The sequence below is a fragment of the Aquarana catesbeiana genome, linkage group LG03, assembly GCF_042186555.1.
Source record: "Aquarana catesbeiana isolate 2022-GZ linkage group LG03, ASM4218655v1, whole genome shotgun sequence".
NCBI lineage: Eukaryota > Metazoa > Chordata > Amphibia > Anura > Ranidae > Aquarana > Aquarana catesbeiana.
In genome coordinates this window covers 439187531-439203335 of record NC_133326.1, presented here as the reverse complement: position 1 = coordinate 439203335, position 15805 = coordinate 439187531, and the positions used below count along the sequence as shown (strand labels likewise).

Sequence of the window (15805 nt, the reverse complement as noted above, 5' to 3'; positions counted from 1 at the left end):
TCTCAATTAGAGATTGGATAAACAAATTTTGGGAATGGGAGGCTGAAATTGGCTCTTCAGAGCCAGAGTCCTCAGCCGAGGATCCTTCAGCCTCTCCTTCCTCTCGGTCCTTTATGACCAGCTCTTCCAAATCCTCTGCCCATTCTGGTTCCAGATAACCTGGACCCATCTGGCTATAAGAGTCCTAGTGCTCTAGTGACTCTACACTTGGCCCAGGCTCAGGGGAGGTCCCTCCCCCCCTGTGTTACAGAGGCAATCATGCCAGCTATCTTGCCCTCAAGGCCCGCTAAGGCAGATGCCAAATCCTGCTTTGTAACATAATACGAGGCAGGTATATTGGTAGTGGCCACTATGCCTGACAAATGCAATGGCTCAGCCAGGCCAGATGCCGCAGGTCTTTCAGGAGAAACTGAGGCTGCATCAGCATGGGGTTGGTCTCCTGTTTTTAGAGGAGGGACTCTTACCCCTGTGCTTGCCTTGTTCCCTATACCTTGTTTTCTGGAAGACATTGCTTACACACGAGGAAAACAAAAATGAGTACTCCCCACAAACTATAACCAGCCTTTAACCTGTCACCACTGTGTCCAAGACCATCAAACTCACGTGCCCAACTATCGCTCTGTGTTGTCCATGCGCACGCGAGGAGCTCCATGCCTATAAAGCATTAGCTTGGGAGTGAGCGCGCGCATCAGCGGCCGGCGGTACATGCGCCGTCCTGACGCATCAGCGGCGCACACACACGCCAGTATTCAAAAAATGCACGCCAAACCGCCCATCTAATCCCAGACACAGGTTCAAGGTTACCAGCAGTTTCAAAGGGAAATACATTATATATATATATATATATATATATATATATATATATATATATATATATATATATCTCTCTATATCTATATCTCCCCAAGGGAGTACTCACCATCCCAAGCAGCAGGGCCTGTCTTGCCAGGCCCAATCTTCCCCCATCACGGCGGGTAGCGCCTCTAAGGACCTTCAGGGACCGGGTCCCCCATATATTGGGGTCCACACCCCTGGACCTGTAAAGCACCCTTTCTGGTTTACCTTGGGCAAGATTGACCAGGAATACCAACTTAACAAGGGTCTAGCGCCTATATAGGACACATTACAAGCAATACCTACCAGCTAGGGAAAAGACGTGATCGCCTCCGCCGACTGCTCCGGTAAGCGGGAGGGGGGCCCATCTCCCGCCACCGATAAAAGTGATCTTGCGGCGAATCCGCCGCAGAGACCACTTTTATCTTGTAACCGACAGCCGGCCGAAAACGGGGATAAAGGGGTTATGGCAGCTAGCTGCTGCCATAACAATGATATGCGCCGCCAAAGTTAGGACGTACATGTACACGTGGCGATCGGCAAGTGGTTAAAGGCCAGAGAATCCTCAATCGGAATCATAGTGGTCTTGTTCAACCGAGAAACCGGGGGATCCACCACAGATGGAGTTGTCGATTTTTTGAGCAGACTCTCCTCAAAGAGATAACGCACAGCAAAACACTTTGGGATCACAATGGGGCGTTTTGGACGTTTCCATTCTCTATAGACAAGCTTGTCAAAAAAGGAGGAATAAGGGAACACTTTTGCTGTGCAAGGCGGCTTGTGAGTGCCAAAGGTGACGGGCACCTCCACCGCAGTATGTGGCTGCATCCTCCATTTTTAAAGTTTCCTGCACAGAAGCAATCAGTGCATCCACCAGCGCATTCTCATGCGCAGCCACTGGGGCAGAGGAATCATCCTCACTGTCCGAAAGATCTAAGAGCACGGCCACAGACCCCGCAGGGTGGGCCCCATCCATGGCAGCAAATCGGATTCTGGATCTTACGAGACAGATGAAGCAGGGGAAGGCGGAGGACGCTTCTTGCTAGTCCGCCGCCCAAAAGCCACCTCCACTCGGGATACAAAGGACTCCAGGGCTGCCGTCAATGCGTCAACGGATGACTGGGACACAGAGGGACCTGCAGCCTCTGGCGGGGGGGGGGGGGGGGGGGGGTTAGGTGGGGAAACATGCTCCGGAGACTCCATAGGAGAGAAAAAAAAAAAAAGAGCCCCACACCAAGAGTGACCCCACTACAATGGGACACCCCCCACACCGGTAGTGGTACCGGACCTCCAGAAAACCCCACAGCCTGCAGCAGAGAGGAGGGATCCCCCCCAGACTCACCACCCCACTAGCGTAGCGCTTGCTGCCTCAGATGTAGACCTGCACACACGTGGCGTCCAAGCGGGAAGAAACCACAGGAGTCAGCACCGGGTTAAAAAGGAGGAGTTTCCGCCTGCCAAAAAACTCTGTCCTGGGCTACACAGTAATGGCCGTTGTTGCCTGAGCCAAAATCTACCATATCATGGCCGCCGAGCTACACAAACATGGCCGCCGGCCATAGGAAGTCATCAGGCACTAGGGAAAAGGATGCCGGCTACGGCAAAATGGCCGCCGGCCGTGCTACACGAGACTACTACAGATGCAGAACCCTGTAGCCTCCCAGGATGAGAATGAGAGAGAATGAGAGAGAATGAGAGAGAAGAGAGAGAGAGAGAGAGAGAGAGAGAGAGGAGAGAGAGAGAGAGAGAGAGAGAGAGAGAGAGAGAGAGAGAGAGAGAGAGAATGAGAGAGAGAGAATGAGAGAGAGAGAGAGAGAGGATCCAGGCACCGGACCCAGTGCCCCGCCCCCCCTTAAGCACAGCAACACAGTACTGACATTTATAGGTAAAGTTGATCCAGGGAAAATCCGATTGCCTCTTGGGGGATCAGGAAGGAATTTTTTCCCCTGCTGTAGCAAATTGGAGCATGCTCTGCTGGGGTTTTTTTTCCTTCCTCTGGATCAACTGTGTGTATAGTATTGGGTATATTGGATTGTACGATATTTTTTTTTCTTTTTTTATGGTTGAACTGGATCGACTTGTGTCTTTTTCAACCTGACTAACTATGTAACTATTTAGGTGGCGAGCACCCCCACCCACCAGTACTCAACCCCGTCCCCCAGGACCCACCACAGGCACATTACCCCATATGAAGGGGGGAGGGGAAAGGGTGGGTTTACCAAGGGGCCTCCAGGGGGCCCGTGTCACCACAAAAAAAAACCCTAAGGGAGAGGGGGACATTTGCTCACCATACCAGGACCAAGCAGGCACCGCTCCAGACAGAACCAGCCTTGCCACCGAGGTGGGGGGGGCTATCGGCCAAGACCCAGTCGTTTGCTACCTCGCGAGACATTTAACTCGCAGGGCCAGCCCCCATCCAGTGGGGCTAGTGTCACGGACTCGACCTAGCGCGCAGCTGCATTCTGCATGCGCTTGCTGGCCAGACTGGGGTAACCACTGGATCGAATGTCCAACCCGTCGCCCAGCCTGCCAGTTGATTGTAGATCTCACCGGAAAAATCCAGAAAAAAAACAAACTAAAAAAAAAAAATTGCCAGGACAAGAGATCCCAGCAGGGAGGTAGGTCCTTACTCCTGACTAGGCAGAAAAAAAAAAAAACTTAAGGCCTATAGCAGAGAGGGGGGTGTATATAACCTAAGACTGCCATGGGCGTAGCCAAGTCTTTTTTCTGCCTAGTGTCCTACTCCTGTAGGGGGCGATATAACCCTATGGTTCTGAATAAAGAAGGCAGTGTCTGTCAATGAACGAATGAGACAGACAGGTTATTCTTACCTGCTCTCTGCAATTGTTTTGCAAAGAGCAGCCCTGATCCTCTTTTCGGGGCCCCCCCACCGGCACTCCAGGCTCCTTCTCTTACTGGTTTTGACTGGTACCCACTCCACTTCCAGCTCAGATCACTGCAGCGATCTACAAGCATGTTCAAACCCTCCTCCTTCCCCCGCAGCCTTCTGGGACACACACAGGTCCCAGAAGACTGCAGAACCATTCACAAAAGCGCAGCACGTTGCGCACGTGCAGTAGGAAGCTGGCTATGAAGGCTTCACTGCCGGTTTTCCTTACATACAATGCCAGTGCCTGCACCCAAAACCCATTTGAAAAATCAGCTCAGGTACTGACATTCCTGGACAGGTAAGTGTCCTTATATTACAGTCAGCAGCTACAGTATTTGTAGCTGCTGACTTTTAATATTTTTGGGGGAGACTGGACCTTTAAGTTTTAGTTCCAAGTTGGCACATAAAACAGAAATTTAATGTTCCTGAACAAATGAGAACACTTGTAAAAATAAATAAATAAATAGAGAACTAATATTTTTTACAGAAATCCTTAACATCTATGTGGAAAGGGAATATCAGACAAGTGTGTCAGCATTTCTTTAATATCAATTTCAGGTCATGGCAGCCACCAATAGTCTTGCAGAGTTTGGCTGTATCATAGGAATGATTGGGTCCACGGCGCGCATGATGAAGAAGAGCCAATCAGAAGTTTACTTTGCAAAGGCTGTGGGGGTAACAGGCAGGGCAGTGATTGCTGGATCAGAGAGGCAGGTGTTTTACCATGTAGCCTTAACTCAGGTGGCAGGAATCAAAGTAGGGCCAATGGCAAATGGCAAATCATTGGGGGAAATTTTTTTTCACTTCGTCCCATAGCCAATATGAAGTGAGAGGAAATACCTCCAATGTGAAGGAATCCCTGGTTGTCACCAGTAAGGATGAGCTCAGGCATGTTCAGATTCTAGTCCAAACCAGGTTGTCCCGCTGGGAAGCTGTCACTGCACAAAGCCAATTCTAAGCAACAGAGGCATTTCCTGCCCTACAGCCATAAGTATACAAGGGGCATGTATACATGGGGTGGTGGGGTCAGCCGCTTAGGATTGGCTTTTTGCAGAGACAGCTCCCTGATGGGAAAACTCAGGTGGGTTCACACTAGGATCTGAACACGTCTGAGTTCAACAGAACTAGCATCCCCATTGAAAGATTTTCCCTCTATTTTGGTGACAACTCAATATTTGTGATTTTATTCCGCTTTCATGCTTAGTGATAATGGTAAACAGGTCAAATAGAAAGGGTGAATCTCCCCAGCTGGCACACAGACTGCAATAAACGGGTGTTCTAATCGTTCTCCACTCTATCCAAAACGTAAAGTTTTGTCTTTAGTTATACTTTAAAGAACAAAGTTCAGTTATTTTAGCAATTTAAATTGTGGCTGAAACTGGAAAAAAATTGCAGAAGGTAAGACAGTATGGTCAGTATAACAGCTTGTTATAAAGATTACTGATGAAAAAAATATAACAAATTTAATGCAACAGTTATGTGCATATGCTTCATATTCCAGTAAATAGTATGCACAAACATAACAAACCCCAACCATTTTTAATATTTTATTTAAAAGTTACAATTCGGGATATTAAAATATACTAACCTGCTTTAAGAGAGCCAGGACAAACATAGGGAAAAGACGCAATGAGTGTGGTGCCAAGAGGCCAGGTTGCTGTACAGTAAGTACTGAATTGCGATATGCAGCAAGAGAGTCAATTGCTGCGTTAACTAAAGCATCTCGTGCATCACTCAAACTTGAAGCCACAGACCGGTCTACAGCTAGAAAATGAAATACATTATGCATTAATAAAACTATTTTGTTCTAAACATGCATGCTAAAAATACAAAATGTAATTTTGTAACTGTTTTTTTTTTTCAGTTTAGACCGGCAATTATGGTTATAATCTGCTTATTATGTCAAAAGGTGGTATATTATACATCCATTAAAACAAGAAGAGCAATCAAAATGAAATGGAGAATCAGCCTAATGTTGGGTAAAAACAGAAAGAAATGGTCACTGGCAACCTCACATGAAAGAACACCAAACCTGAACCAGAGAGAACCTGATAAACCAGAACCCATCAAAACTGGAGGAACACAATTCCCAGGCAGTGAAGACCCACAGTCCGACATGGTCAACAGAAAACTAGGGACACCCGTAAAAGAAAGGTCCAGAGATGAAACTTAGAACAAAAGAGATCCAGGTAAAAAAGATCAGTCTACATAGGATCACCCAAGGCCTTACACAAAAGCCCTTAGGTCAAAGAAGGTGGAAACTTGATAACTAAAAGGTTAGACAGCCAATCCTGCTATGCAAGAGAATTCTCAGTACCAGTACAACACAAGCCCACCAGGAGAGTAATGCAACTCCTTAGACAGACCGCTAGAGAACCGAATGGGTCAATTCTCCGAAGTCACCATGACTGTGAGAGTAGGGTGCATGGGAGGAACCTCAAAAAGGGTAAGCAGGGTTTTAGACCTTAGTTCAATACTGCTTAGCTAGGGACCATCAGAAATGGCTGAAGCCAAAACATCTTCTCTGACACCCTGGGGCATTGCTGGGGTCCTGCAGAAAGATCCTGTGGTGCCTGCCTAACCCAGACCACAAACCATGGGTCCAAGAATCTCCTAGCCCCTCCAGATCCAGTGAGGTATCAATTGTAAAACGAGGGACAGGAAACTTAGAAACACTAATATCACTGATCTAATTAAGGGTAGAGCAAGGGAAGGCATCAGGCGGAGCTTTCCCAAAAAACTGCAGATTAGCCAAAGGAGGATGACCGATCCCCAGGTAGACAGGTCTCACAAAGTCTTCTGGACATACTCTATCCCTGACAGAGGGTACCAGCAGCAGTAAACTAGGGTGTTCCACCTACTCTCAAAGAGATCCAAGCCCTCCAGTAACGATCTCTGCCTGCCTCAAAGGATCGGACCTAGGTGCACAAAACTCTCCTATCAGGCTACTGGTTGAGAAGATCTTCATTCCCAAAGAAAAATCCATGAGGGATACAGTACAAATAAGGCTGGTTCCTTATCATCTAGCATAGGGACCAGGCTACCTCCCTACAGTCCATATTACCATCGCACACGTTCCTGGAATGAGCTCTTAAGGTACTGGGTGCTGTAGCGACCGCTAGCTGGATACTGGAACCTGTACGATCTGTAGATATTCGCTAGCACACCAAGGATCATCAATTTCGTCCAAACTTTTTTCATTAAAGATCACATCACAAATGGTGTAGGGCAACATTTTCGGAGACATACAGAACCCCTCACATGCCTGATGAAAGGGTCCCGCGTGGCTCTGAAACATTGCACTACACCATTTTGTGATGTGATCTCTCTTTAATCAAAAACCGTTTGGACAAAATTGATGATCCTTGGTGTGCTACCAAATATCTACATACCGTATAGGCTACCTCCCTGTCGCTGGAAGGACTCCTATTTCATTGCAGAGGCAAAGGTTGGCAGAAACCAAATAGTGTCTCACGGTGTCTGAACCAGGGAACTTGTTCAAAGCAGGATCCCCTGACGTGGAGGGAATGGTCTGTTCTATGGAACCTCATAGCCCTGGGGATGGAGGTTCTCCAATGAGTGAAGGATTATGGGGCTAGAGGTGACCAGATCATGGAAGTGGGAATGGAAAAGAAGCTAAGGTTTTGTGCTGCTTTATAAAGAAAGAGCAGCAGGATTGTGCTGCCTCCACTCTGAAGGGTGGGAAAGAAGGTAGAGCACTGTGACCGTCCACCCAGGGAATGATTTCAGCATTAATCCTTAACACGGTGACAATTAGTGGTAGCAGGAAATTTAAAAGGCACCCAGTGGTGCAATAGTGAGGTAGCGCCCAAAGGTTCAACCCAAGCGGCCTTACAAAGTGAGTCTTCAAAGACGGGGTCAAGCACTGAGGCAATGCCACAGCTCTGGACCTCGAAAGCACGCTGTGGCTAACTTTTACCAGCACATGAAGATCTGGAAAGTGCCTCAATGTAGCCCAATGTGCCCAAAGGTCACAGTCAAAGCTAGCTCCACATATCCAGCCCCGCCGGTCCAGGTACATCACTCCAAAGTCAAGCTTAGGAAAGGCAAATCAAGTCAGCTACTATGTAGAGACCTGCTCAAGCAGCAGTGTAGTGAGGAATCTTGATTGAAGCTGATGAAAGAAAAATTTAAGGAAATAAAACTGAAGAAAAACATGGTTAGACATTTCTCTACAGAACCAAAGAAAAGACATCCATCCTCCTTGGACACTGAAAAGAGGAGTAATTATACTGGAGTTGGCTCACAATTTTTCCATCAGTGTCCAATCCTCCTGTAGGTGGCAGTATAACCTGAATGTATCCAAATTCCTGAGTCCCTCAATGGACAAGATGTGACATTTTAAAGAGGATATCTGCTATTGCACACTTACCCATATTTGCCAACAGTCCAATCACAGCCTGCACATCAGCACCAGCATAGACATCAGACAGTGCTGAAACAACAGGAAGGCACATTGTGTGCACGCGGATCCTCCGTTCTCCTAAAATGTAAATCATATTACCAGTCAGAAAAAGGAAAAAGGAGTCACAACTGGGCTGCACGATAATCAACCGAAGTACGTAACAGAAGATACATATTTTTATCTTGATATAACTGAAGCTGTATTTTCATTTGTGATTCCACAAACAGGTGCTTGTCGTTTGTAACCACTTGCTTACTGGGCACTTAAACCCCCCTCCTGTCCAGACCAATTTTCAGCTTTCAGCGCTGATGCACTTTGAATGACAATTGTGCAGTCACACAACTCTGTACCCAAATGAAATTTTTATCATTTTTTCCCCACAAATAGAGCTTTCTTTTGGCGTTTTTTTTTCGGTGGTTTTTGATCACCTCTGCGGTTTTTATTTTTTAAATTTAAAAAGACTGAATTTTTAAATTTTTTTTATATTTTGCTATAAAATTTTACACAACAGGTAATTTTTCTCCTTCATTGATGTACGCTGATAAGGCGGCAGTGATGGGCACTGATGGGTGGCAGTGATGAGCACTGATTGGTTACCCTAATAGGCAAGCACTGCTAGGTGGCACTGATTGGCACCACTGGTGGGCATTGATAGGTGGCACTGGCAGGTACTTGCGGCACAGATGAAGCAGAATTACCTCTTCCTCTTCGGGACCGATGTCCCTTGCAGATAAGCTGGTGATCGGCTATTTTTTCTCCTCACGCTGAGGGAAAAAAAAAAAAAAAAAAGATTACCGAGCTTTTGTTTAGATCATGTGATCAGCTGTCATTGGCTGACAGCGGATCACGTGGTAAGGGGCCGGGACCGGCCCCTTACTCGGATCTGTGATCACCCGAGTCTCAGCGACTCGGTGCACAGGGGAGGCAGTCACATGACAGCCTCCCGGAAATTCAGGTCCGTGCTGTGGCCGTCATTGGGCTATAGAGCGGACAGCAAGAGGTTAAACAGAAAATACAACTGCTTGGAAACTGTGCTAAGTGTCAGTCTAAGGCCCCTTTCAGACGGGCAGACTCCGGCTGCGGATCATGCAAAGCTGACACAGACTGCTTTCCTCTATGGGCGGTCGGATGGAAAAGGAACACCTGACCGCTTACACCCGACTGTCATCGGACACGATAGATAGATGGATGATGGATGATGGATTCCCAACCGTCTGTCTTTAGAAGATAGGATTCGAATTGAATGTTGGCGGACACATGTCCATTGACATCCGCAGCTCCTTCATCATGGATGATCTGATTGAGGCCACCTGAAAAACTGACAGGCGGACCCAATCAGTCAGTATGAAACTGGCCCAATACAGACTTTGGCTCACCTTCTCTTGAAGGGACCCCTGATTTACATATCCATACATACTCCAGCATTCAATATAAAAAATAAAAATAAAAAATCCTGCACTTCCAGGCCAAGTCAAGTGCAATTTTATTTAAAGCTTCTTTCCAAACTCAAAAAACAAACATTCGTATATCTTGCAGCTTACCAGTTCTGTGGCTGCATTAAGTTTCCTTATTTTAGGCCTTTTTTACCTTTATTTTTATCTGCCGATCCTGACAGTAACACTTCATATCCTTGGGTGACAACTCCCACTTTCTGAAACAGTATCCCTAGAGGAGCCGGGCTGGCACCCTAGGCTGCTCTCCGACTTGAATTACAAACACCTTCCCCTCTTTATTACATAGGTGTAGTTCACAAGAGATAGACTGATAAGATTATTTTTTTCAGGGTAGAGATGTAGTTACAAGGACACAAGAGATCTGACAAGATCGACAGATATTTTTCTTTTCTTCCAGAGATAGATATACCAATACCTTCAGACACACATACATGCATACGCTCCACCAATTGCAAAAAAAGTTGGTACAGCGGGTAAAATCTCCATAAAAACAAGCAATGGTTTTCAAATCTCAGGTAATTTTGAAACTGATGGCAGCAACACATTTAAAAAAAAAAAAAAAAAAAAAAAACCGGTTGGGACAGGGCAATGTTTACCACGGTATAGCATCCCTCTTAACACTACTCTATAAATGTCTGGGAACTGAAGAGACCAGCTCCTAGAGTTTTGAGAGAGGAATGTTGTTCCATTCTTTCCAGGATTCTAAATGCTCAACAGTCCTGGGTCTTTTTTGTTGTATTTTTTGTTTCAAGATGTGCATAATATTTTCAATTGGTGAAAGGTCTGGACTGCAGGCAGGCCAGTTAAGCACCTGGACTCTTCTACTACAAAGCCATGCTTTTGTCAGAGATACAGTCTGCAGTTTAGCATTGTCGTGCCAAAATACTGTATGCAAGGCCTTCTCTGAAAATTACCTCTTCTGAATGGGAGCATATGCTGCTCTAAAACCTGGATATATACATCTTTCGGCATTGATGGTGCCTTTCCAGATGGGCAAGCTCACTTCATACACACCAAGTCATCCCCATAACATCAGAGATGCAGGCTTTTAAACGGAGCGTTGATAACATGCCAAAAGGTCCCTCTTCGCTTTAGTCCAGAGGATGTGGTGCCCATGGTTGCCAAAAAGATTGTCACATTTTGGCCACAGAACAATTTTACACTTTTCAACAGACCATTTTAAATTAGCTTTGGCCCAGAGTAGACAAATATATGGATTTATGAGATAAGCAAATCAAAGCATTTTGTTTTATGTAGGATTTACAGAGTATGCCAACGTTTTTGGAATTTGGTGGGTGTGTGTGTTTTTTTATCTTCGCTTAACCCCTTCCCGCCGACCGTACGCAGATATGCGTACTCGGCCTTCCGGGGTTATACCGGGATGATGCCCGCAGCTGCAGGCATCATCCCAGTACCGTTGTTTACAGCAGGCGATCGGCTACCCGTGTATAACAACCGATGCGGCTAAAAGCCGCTCGGTTGTTATACCGGAGGAGCGGGAGGGGACATCCCCCCCCCTTCCGCCGCCTCCCGTCGCTGTTACCGGGCCTCCCGTGCGATCGGGAGAACCGGTGTCCAATCAGGTACCTTTGGCGGCTGGGGGCGGGCTGGAACGAAGATGTGAGCGGCTTCGTTCCAGCCTTCTCGTTGTAAACGCGGAAGCGACGTCATGACGTCACTTCCCGTTTACTCGGCTGCCAATGGCGCCGAATTTAAAAAAGTACACAGTATTCAGAATCGCCGTTTTCGGCGATCTGAATACTTTGAAGTGTAAAGGAGGGATGGGGGGTCTTTTAGACCCCCCATCCCTCCATAAAGAGTACCTGTCACCACCTATTACTGTCACAAGGGATGTTTACATTCCTTGTGACAGCAATAAAACTAAAGAAAAAAAAATTTTTTTAAAACACAATTTATAAAGTAAAAAAATAAATAAAATAAATAAAAAAAAAAAAAAAAAAAAAATTTGAAGTGCCCCTGTCCCCGCGAGCTCACGCAGCGAAGAAAACGCATACGGAAGTCACACCCGCATATGTAAACGGTGTTCAAACCACACTTGTGAGGTATCGTCGCGATCGTCAGAGCGAGAGCAATAATTCTAGCCCTAGACCTCCTCTGTAACTCAAACCTGGTAACCGTAAAAAATTTTTAAAGCGTCGCCTATGGAAATTCATAGGTACCGTAGTTTGTCGCCATTCCACGAGTGCGTGCAATTATAAAGGGTGACATGTTTGGTATCTATTTACTCGGCGTAACATCATCATTCACATTATACTAAAAAATTGGGGTAACTTTACTGTTTGGATTTTTTAAAATTCATGAAAGTGTCCCTTTTCCAAAAATTTGCGTTTAAAACACCGCTGCACAAATACCGTGTGATAAAAAATATTGCAACAATCGCCATTTTATTCTCTAGATTCTCTGCTAAAAAAATATATATAATGTTTGGGAACTCTAAGTAATTTTCTAGCAAAAAATACGGATTTTAACTTGTAAACACCAAATTTCAAAAATAGGCTTAGTCATGAAAGGGTTAAGATACAGATTTCACTTACAAAAAGGTGACGGATACACCGTTACCAATGCCAATAGTCAAAGAGTGAAGGATCCTACATATTTTTATATTGAATACAGACCTTGCAGTAGACATGAGTTTCCATAATCAAGTACTTTGGTGCATAATTCAACATACAGTCCCAACTATTGCCAAGAATACTCTAATTTTGCACTGCTTATGATTATTAGAATGGCTATAGCAAGTCTTTTATGTGTTTTTGATTAATATGTGACATTTCATAACTTGTAAGCACAAAAACTAGTTGTATTTTGGTTTTGGTTTTCCCATGCCAGAACTTTGCCAAATGCCTGTTTGCATTTTGTCATTCATCCCAATACAGCCCTTAAGGCCTATCTGAGGAATTTGTGCTAGGCATACTCTTCTGACTCCCTTGTGTACAGGGCCTAAAAGCTCTTGTCCAACAAAGTTAAAAACATTTAAAAGTACAGGAATGTTTGTTAAAATTACTTCTAATTAAACCGTGTATGTAATTATGTTAACAATAATAATTAATACTGATGATTAAGTTAAACCTTTGCTTGAAGTATACAGGAGAGCCGACTGAAATGAAACTAAAGGTGTATCTGTCAAATTCTCCTCCACAGACATCTGAACAGCATAGCCAGCATCAGGATTAACATTGGGTAATGACAGGAGATCTGTAGAACGTACAAAAAAGTTTCCATGGAAAGTATGGATAGAGAGGCCTGGAATAAAAAGATGGTAAAAAAAAAAAAATGATGCTTGTAAATACAGACTTTGTCTAAAGAAGAAATTATACAATGTACAAACCTTTGTAACTACATGTGAAAAATTAGGAATAAGGAGTCACTGATAAAATGTAGTTAATATTGCTAGATGGGGTAGTTTAAATAAACACATGCCTAATTAAAAGATACTAGATGCAAATCAGTATAGCTTCGTGAGATCTAGGGAATGCTGGGATTCCGGAAACCCAGGGCTTCCTGCAGTATATTGTTCCCTGCTTTAAAAAAAGTGGATAGCAAGGAATTTTACAACCCATGAAGCATCATCTGTGAGGCCTCTAAGACATTAAGATTTGCATAGTGTGGGGGCTCAGGGAATCCTGCAAGCAGTGGATTGCCTAGAAAGTTATACTGACTGGCACATAGTGGTATCAAGCATTGAGATATATGTTTATTTCATCCTGTTACCATTGAGAAAAGCGATTTCTTACAAACCTTTTGTACACCTGATCCTCATGACCGCCTCAAAACCAATCTTCCGGGTTAGGTATCGCTTCAGTTCCTTCTGTAGCTTTTCAACTTGCACAGGATTGTGCTGATGATGGTAAGAACGATAATGGTAAATGCTACCAGCTGAATACCTAGAAATGCAACCTGAAACAGCAGTGAAATACAAGCTGTCAGTGTAAAACTAGATACAAGCCACTTGTTTAACAATGAGTCTGAAAGCAAGCTTTGAGACATACCCAGAGAGGCCAAATCAGAGTATCGTCCACTCAGAAGGAACAGGTCCACAGCTATCTGTTGCCCTGAACAATCTAAGGCCAACTTTTTGTAGAAGTCAGTAGCCGGTGTCAAATTGTGGATATCCTGTTATGAGAACATTTTAAAAATTAAAATTTCATTAGATATACACAATATATATATATATATATATATATATATATATATATATATATATATATATATATATATATATATATATATATATATATATATATATATATACACACATATACATATACACACACACACACACACACAGTGGATGTAAAAAGTCTACACAACCCTGTTAAAATGTCAGGTTTCTGTGATGGAAAACAATGAGACAAAGGTAAATAATTTCAGAACTTTTTCCACCTTTAATGTGACCTAAAAAAGGTACAACTCAAATGAAAAACAAACTGAAATCTTTTAGGGGGAGAAAGTAAAAATAAAAAACAAAAATAATCTGGTTGCATAAGTGTTCACACCCTCTTATAACTGGGGCTGTAACTGTGTTCTGAATTAAGCAATCACATTCAAACTCCTGTTAAATAGGAGTCAGTACACACCTGCCATCATTTAAAGTGCCTCTGATTAACCACAAATAATGTTTAGCTGTACTAATAGGTCTTTCCTGACATTTTCTTAGTCGCATCCTACAACAAAAGCCAGGGTCCGCGGATAGCTTCAAAAGCATCAGAGGGATCTCACTGCTAAAAGGTATCAGTCAGGAGAAGGGTACAAACGAATTTCCAAGGCATTAGATATACCATGGAACACAGTGAGGACAGTCATCATCAAGTGGAGAAAATATGGCACAACTGTGACATTAACAAAAACTGGACGTCCCTCCAAAATTGATGAAAAGACGAGAAGAAAACTGGTCAGGGAAGCTGCCAAGAGGCCTATAGCAACATTAAAGGAGCTGCAGGAATATTTGGTAAGTACTGGCTGTGTGGTACATGTGACAACAATGTCTAGTATTCTTCATATGTCTGGGCTATGGGGCAGAGTGGCAGGACAAAAGCCTTTTCTTACGAAGAAAAACATCCAAGCCTGACTAAATTTTGCAAAAACACAATCTAAAGTCTCCCAAAAGCATGTGGAAAAATGCGTTCTGGTCTGATAAAACCAAGGTTGAACTTTTTGGCCATAATTCCAAAAGAAATGTTTGGTGCAAAAACAATACTGCACATCACTAAAAGAACACCGTACCCACCGTGAAGCATGGTGGTGGCAGCATCACGCTTTGGGGCTTTTTTTTCAGCTGGAACAGGGGCCTTAGTCAAGGTAGAGGGAATTATGAACAGTTCCAAATACTAGTCAATATTGGCACAAAACCTTCAGACTCCTACTAGAAAGCTAAACATGAAGAGGAACTTCATCTTTCAGCATGACAACGGCCCAAAGCATACATCCAAACAGGGGTGTGTAGACTTTTTATAGTGTGTGTGTGCACACACAGTATCTCACAAAAGTACACCACTCACATTATAGTAAATGTATTATATCTCTTCATGTGACAACACTGAAGACATGACACTTTGCTACAATGTAAAGTATTGAGTGTATAGCTTGTATAACAGTGTAAATTAAATTTGCTGTCCCCTCAAAATAACTCAACACACAGCCATTAATGTCTAAACCGCTGGCAAGAAAAGTGAAAATGTCCAAATTGGGCCCAATAAGCTATTTTCCCTCCCCGGTGTCATGTGACTCACTAGTGTTACAAGGTGAATGGGGAGCAGGTGTGTAAAATTTGGTGTTATTGCTCTCTCTCTCATATACTGGTGACTGGAAGTTCAACATGGCACCTCATGGCAAAGAACTCTTAGGATCTTAAAAAAAAAAAAAAAAAAAATTGTTGCTCTACATAAAGATGGCCTAGGCTAGAAAATTACCAAGACTCTGAAACTGAGCTGCAGCACGGTGGCTAAGACCATACAGCGGCAGGGTCCACTCAGAATAGGCCTCGCCATGGTCGACCAAAGAAATTGTGCTCACATGCTCAGCATCATATCCAGAGGTTGTCTTTGGGAAATAGACATATGAGTGCTGACAGCATTGCTGCAGAGGTTGAAGGGGTGGGGGTCAGCCTGTCAGTGCTCAGACCATACGCCGCGCACTGCATCAAATTGGTCTGCATGGCTGTCGTTCCAGAAGGAAGCCTCT

General features: G+C 44.2%; 1 protein-coding gene across 2 annotated transcripts in view; it reads right to left on the bottom strand.

The window, feature by feature from the left end:
• SEC24A (SEC24 homolog A, COPII coat complex component) overlaps positions 1 to 15805 on the bottom strand; it is a 233736-nt gene that overhangs the window by 38029 nt on the left and 179902 nt on the right. For both annotated transcript variants that reach the window (XM_073620800.1, XM_073620802.1), the window contains 5 exons: positions 13615 to 13738; positions 13364 to 13522; positions 12695 to 12868; positions 8118 to 8228; positions 5313 to 5488 (listed from right to left, as the gene is read on the bottom strand). In XM_073620800.1, coding sequence (XP_073476901.1) covers positions 5313 to 5488; positions 8118 to 8228; positions 12695 to 12868; positions 13364 to 13522; positions 13615 to 13738 — 744 coding nt within the window. The remainder of the gene's footprint in view (positions 1 to 5312; positions 5489 to 8117; positions 8229 to 12694; positions 12869 to 13363; positions 13523 to 13614; positions 13739 to 15805) is intronic.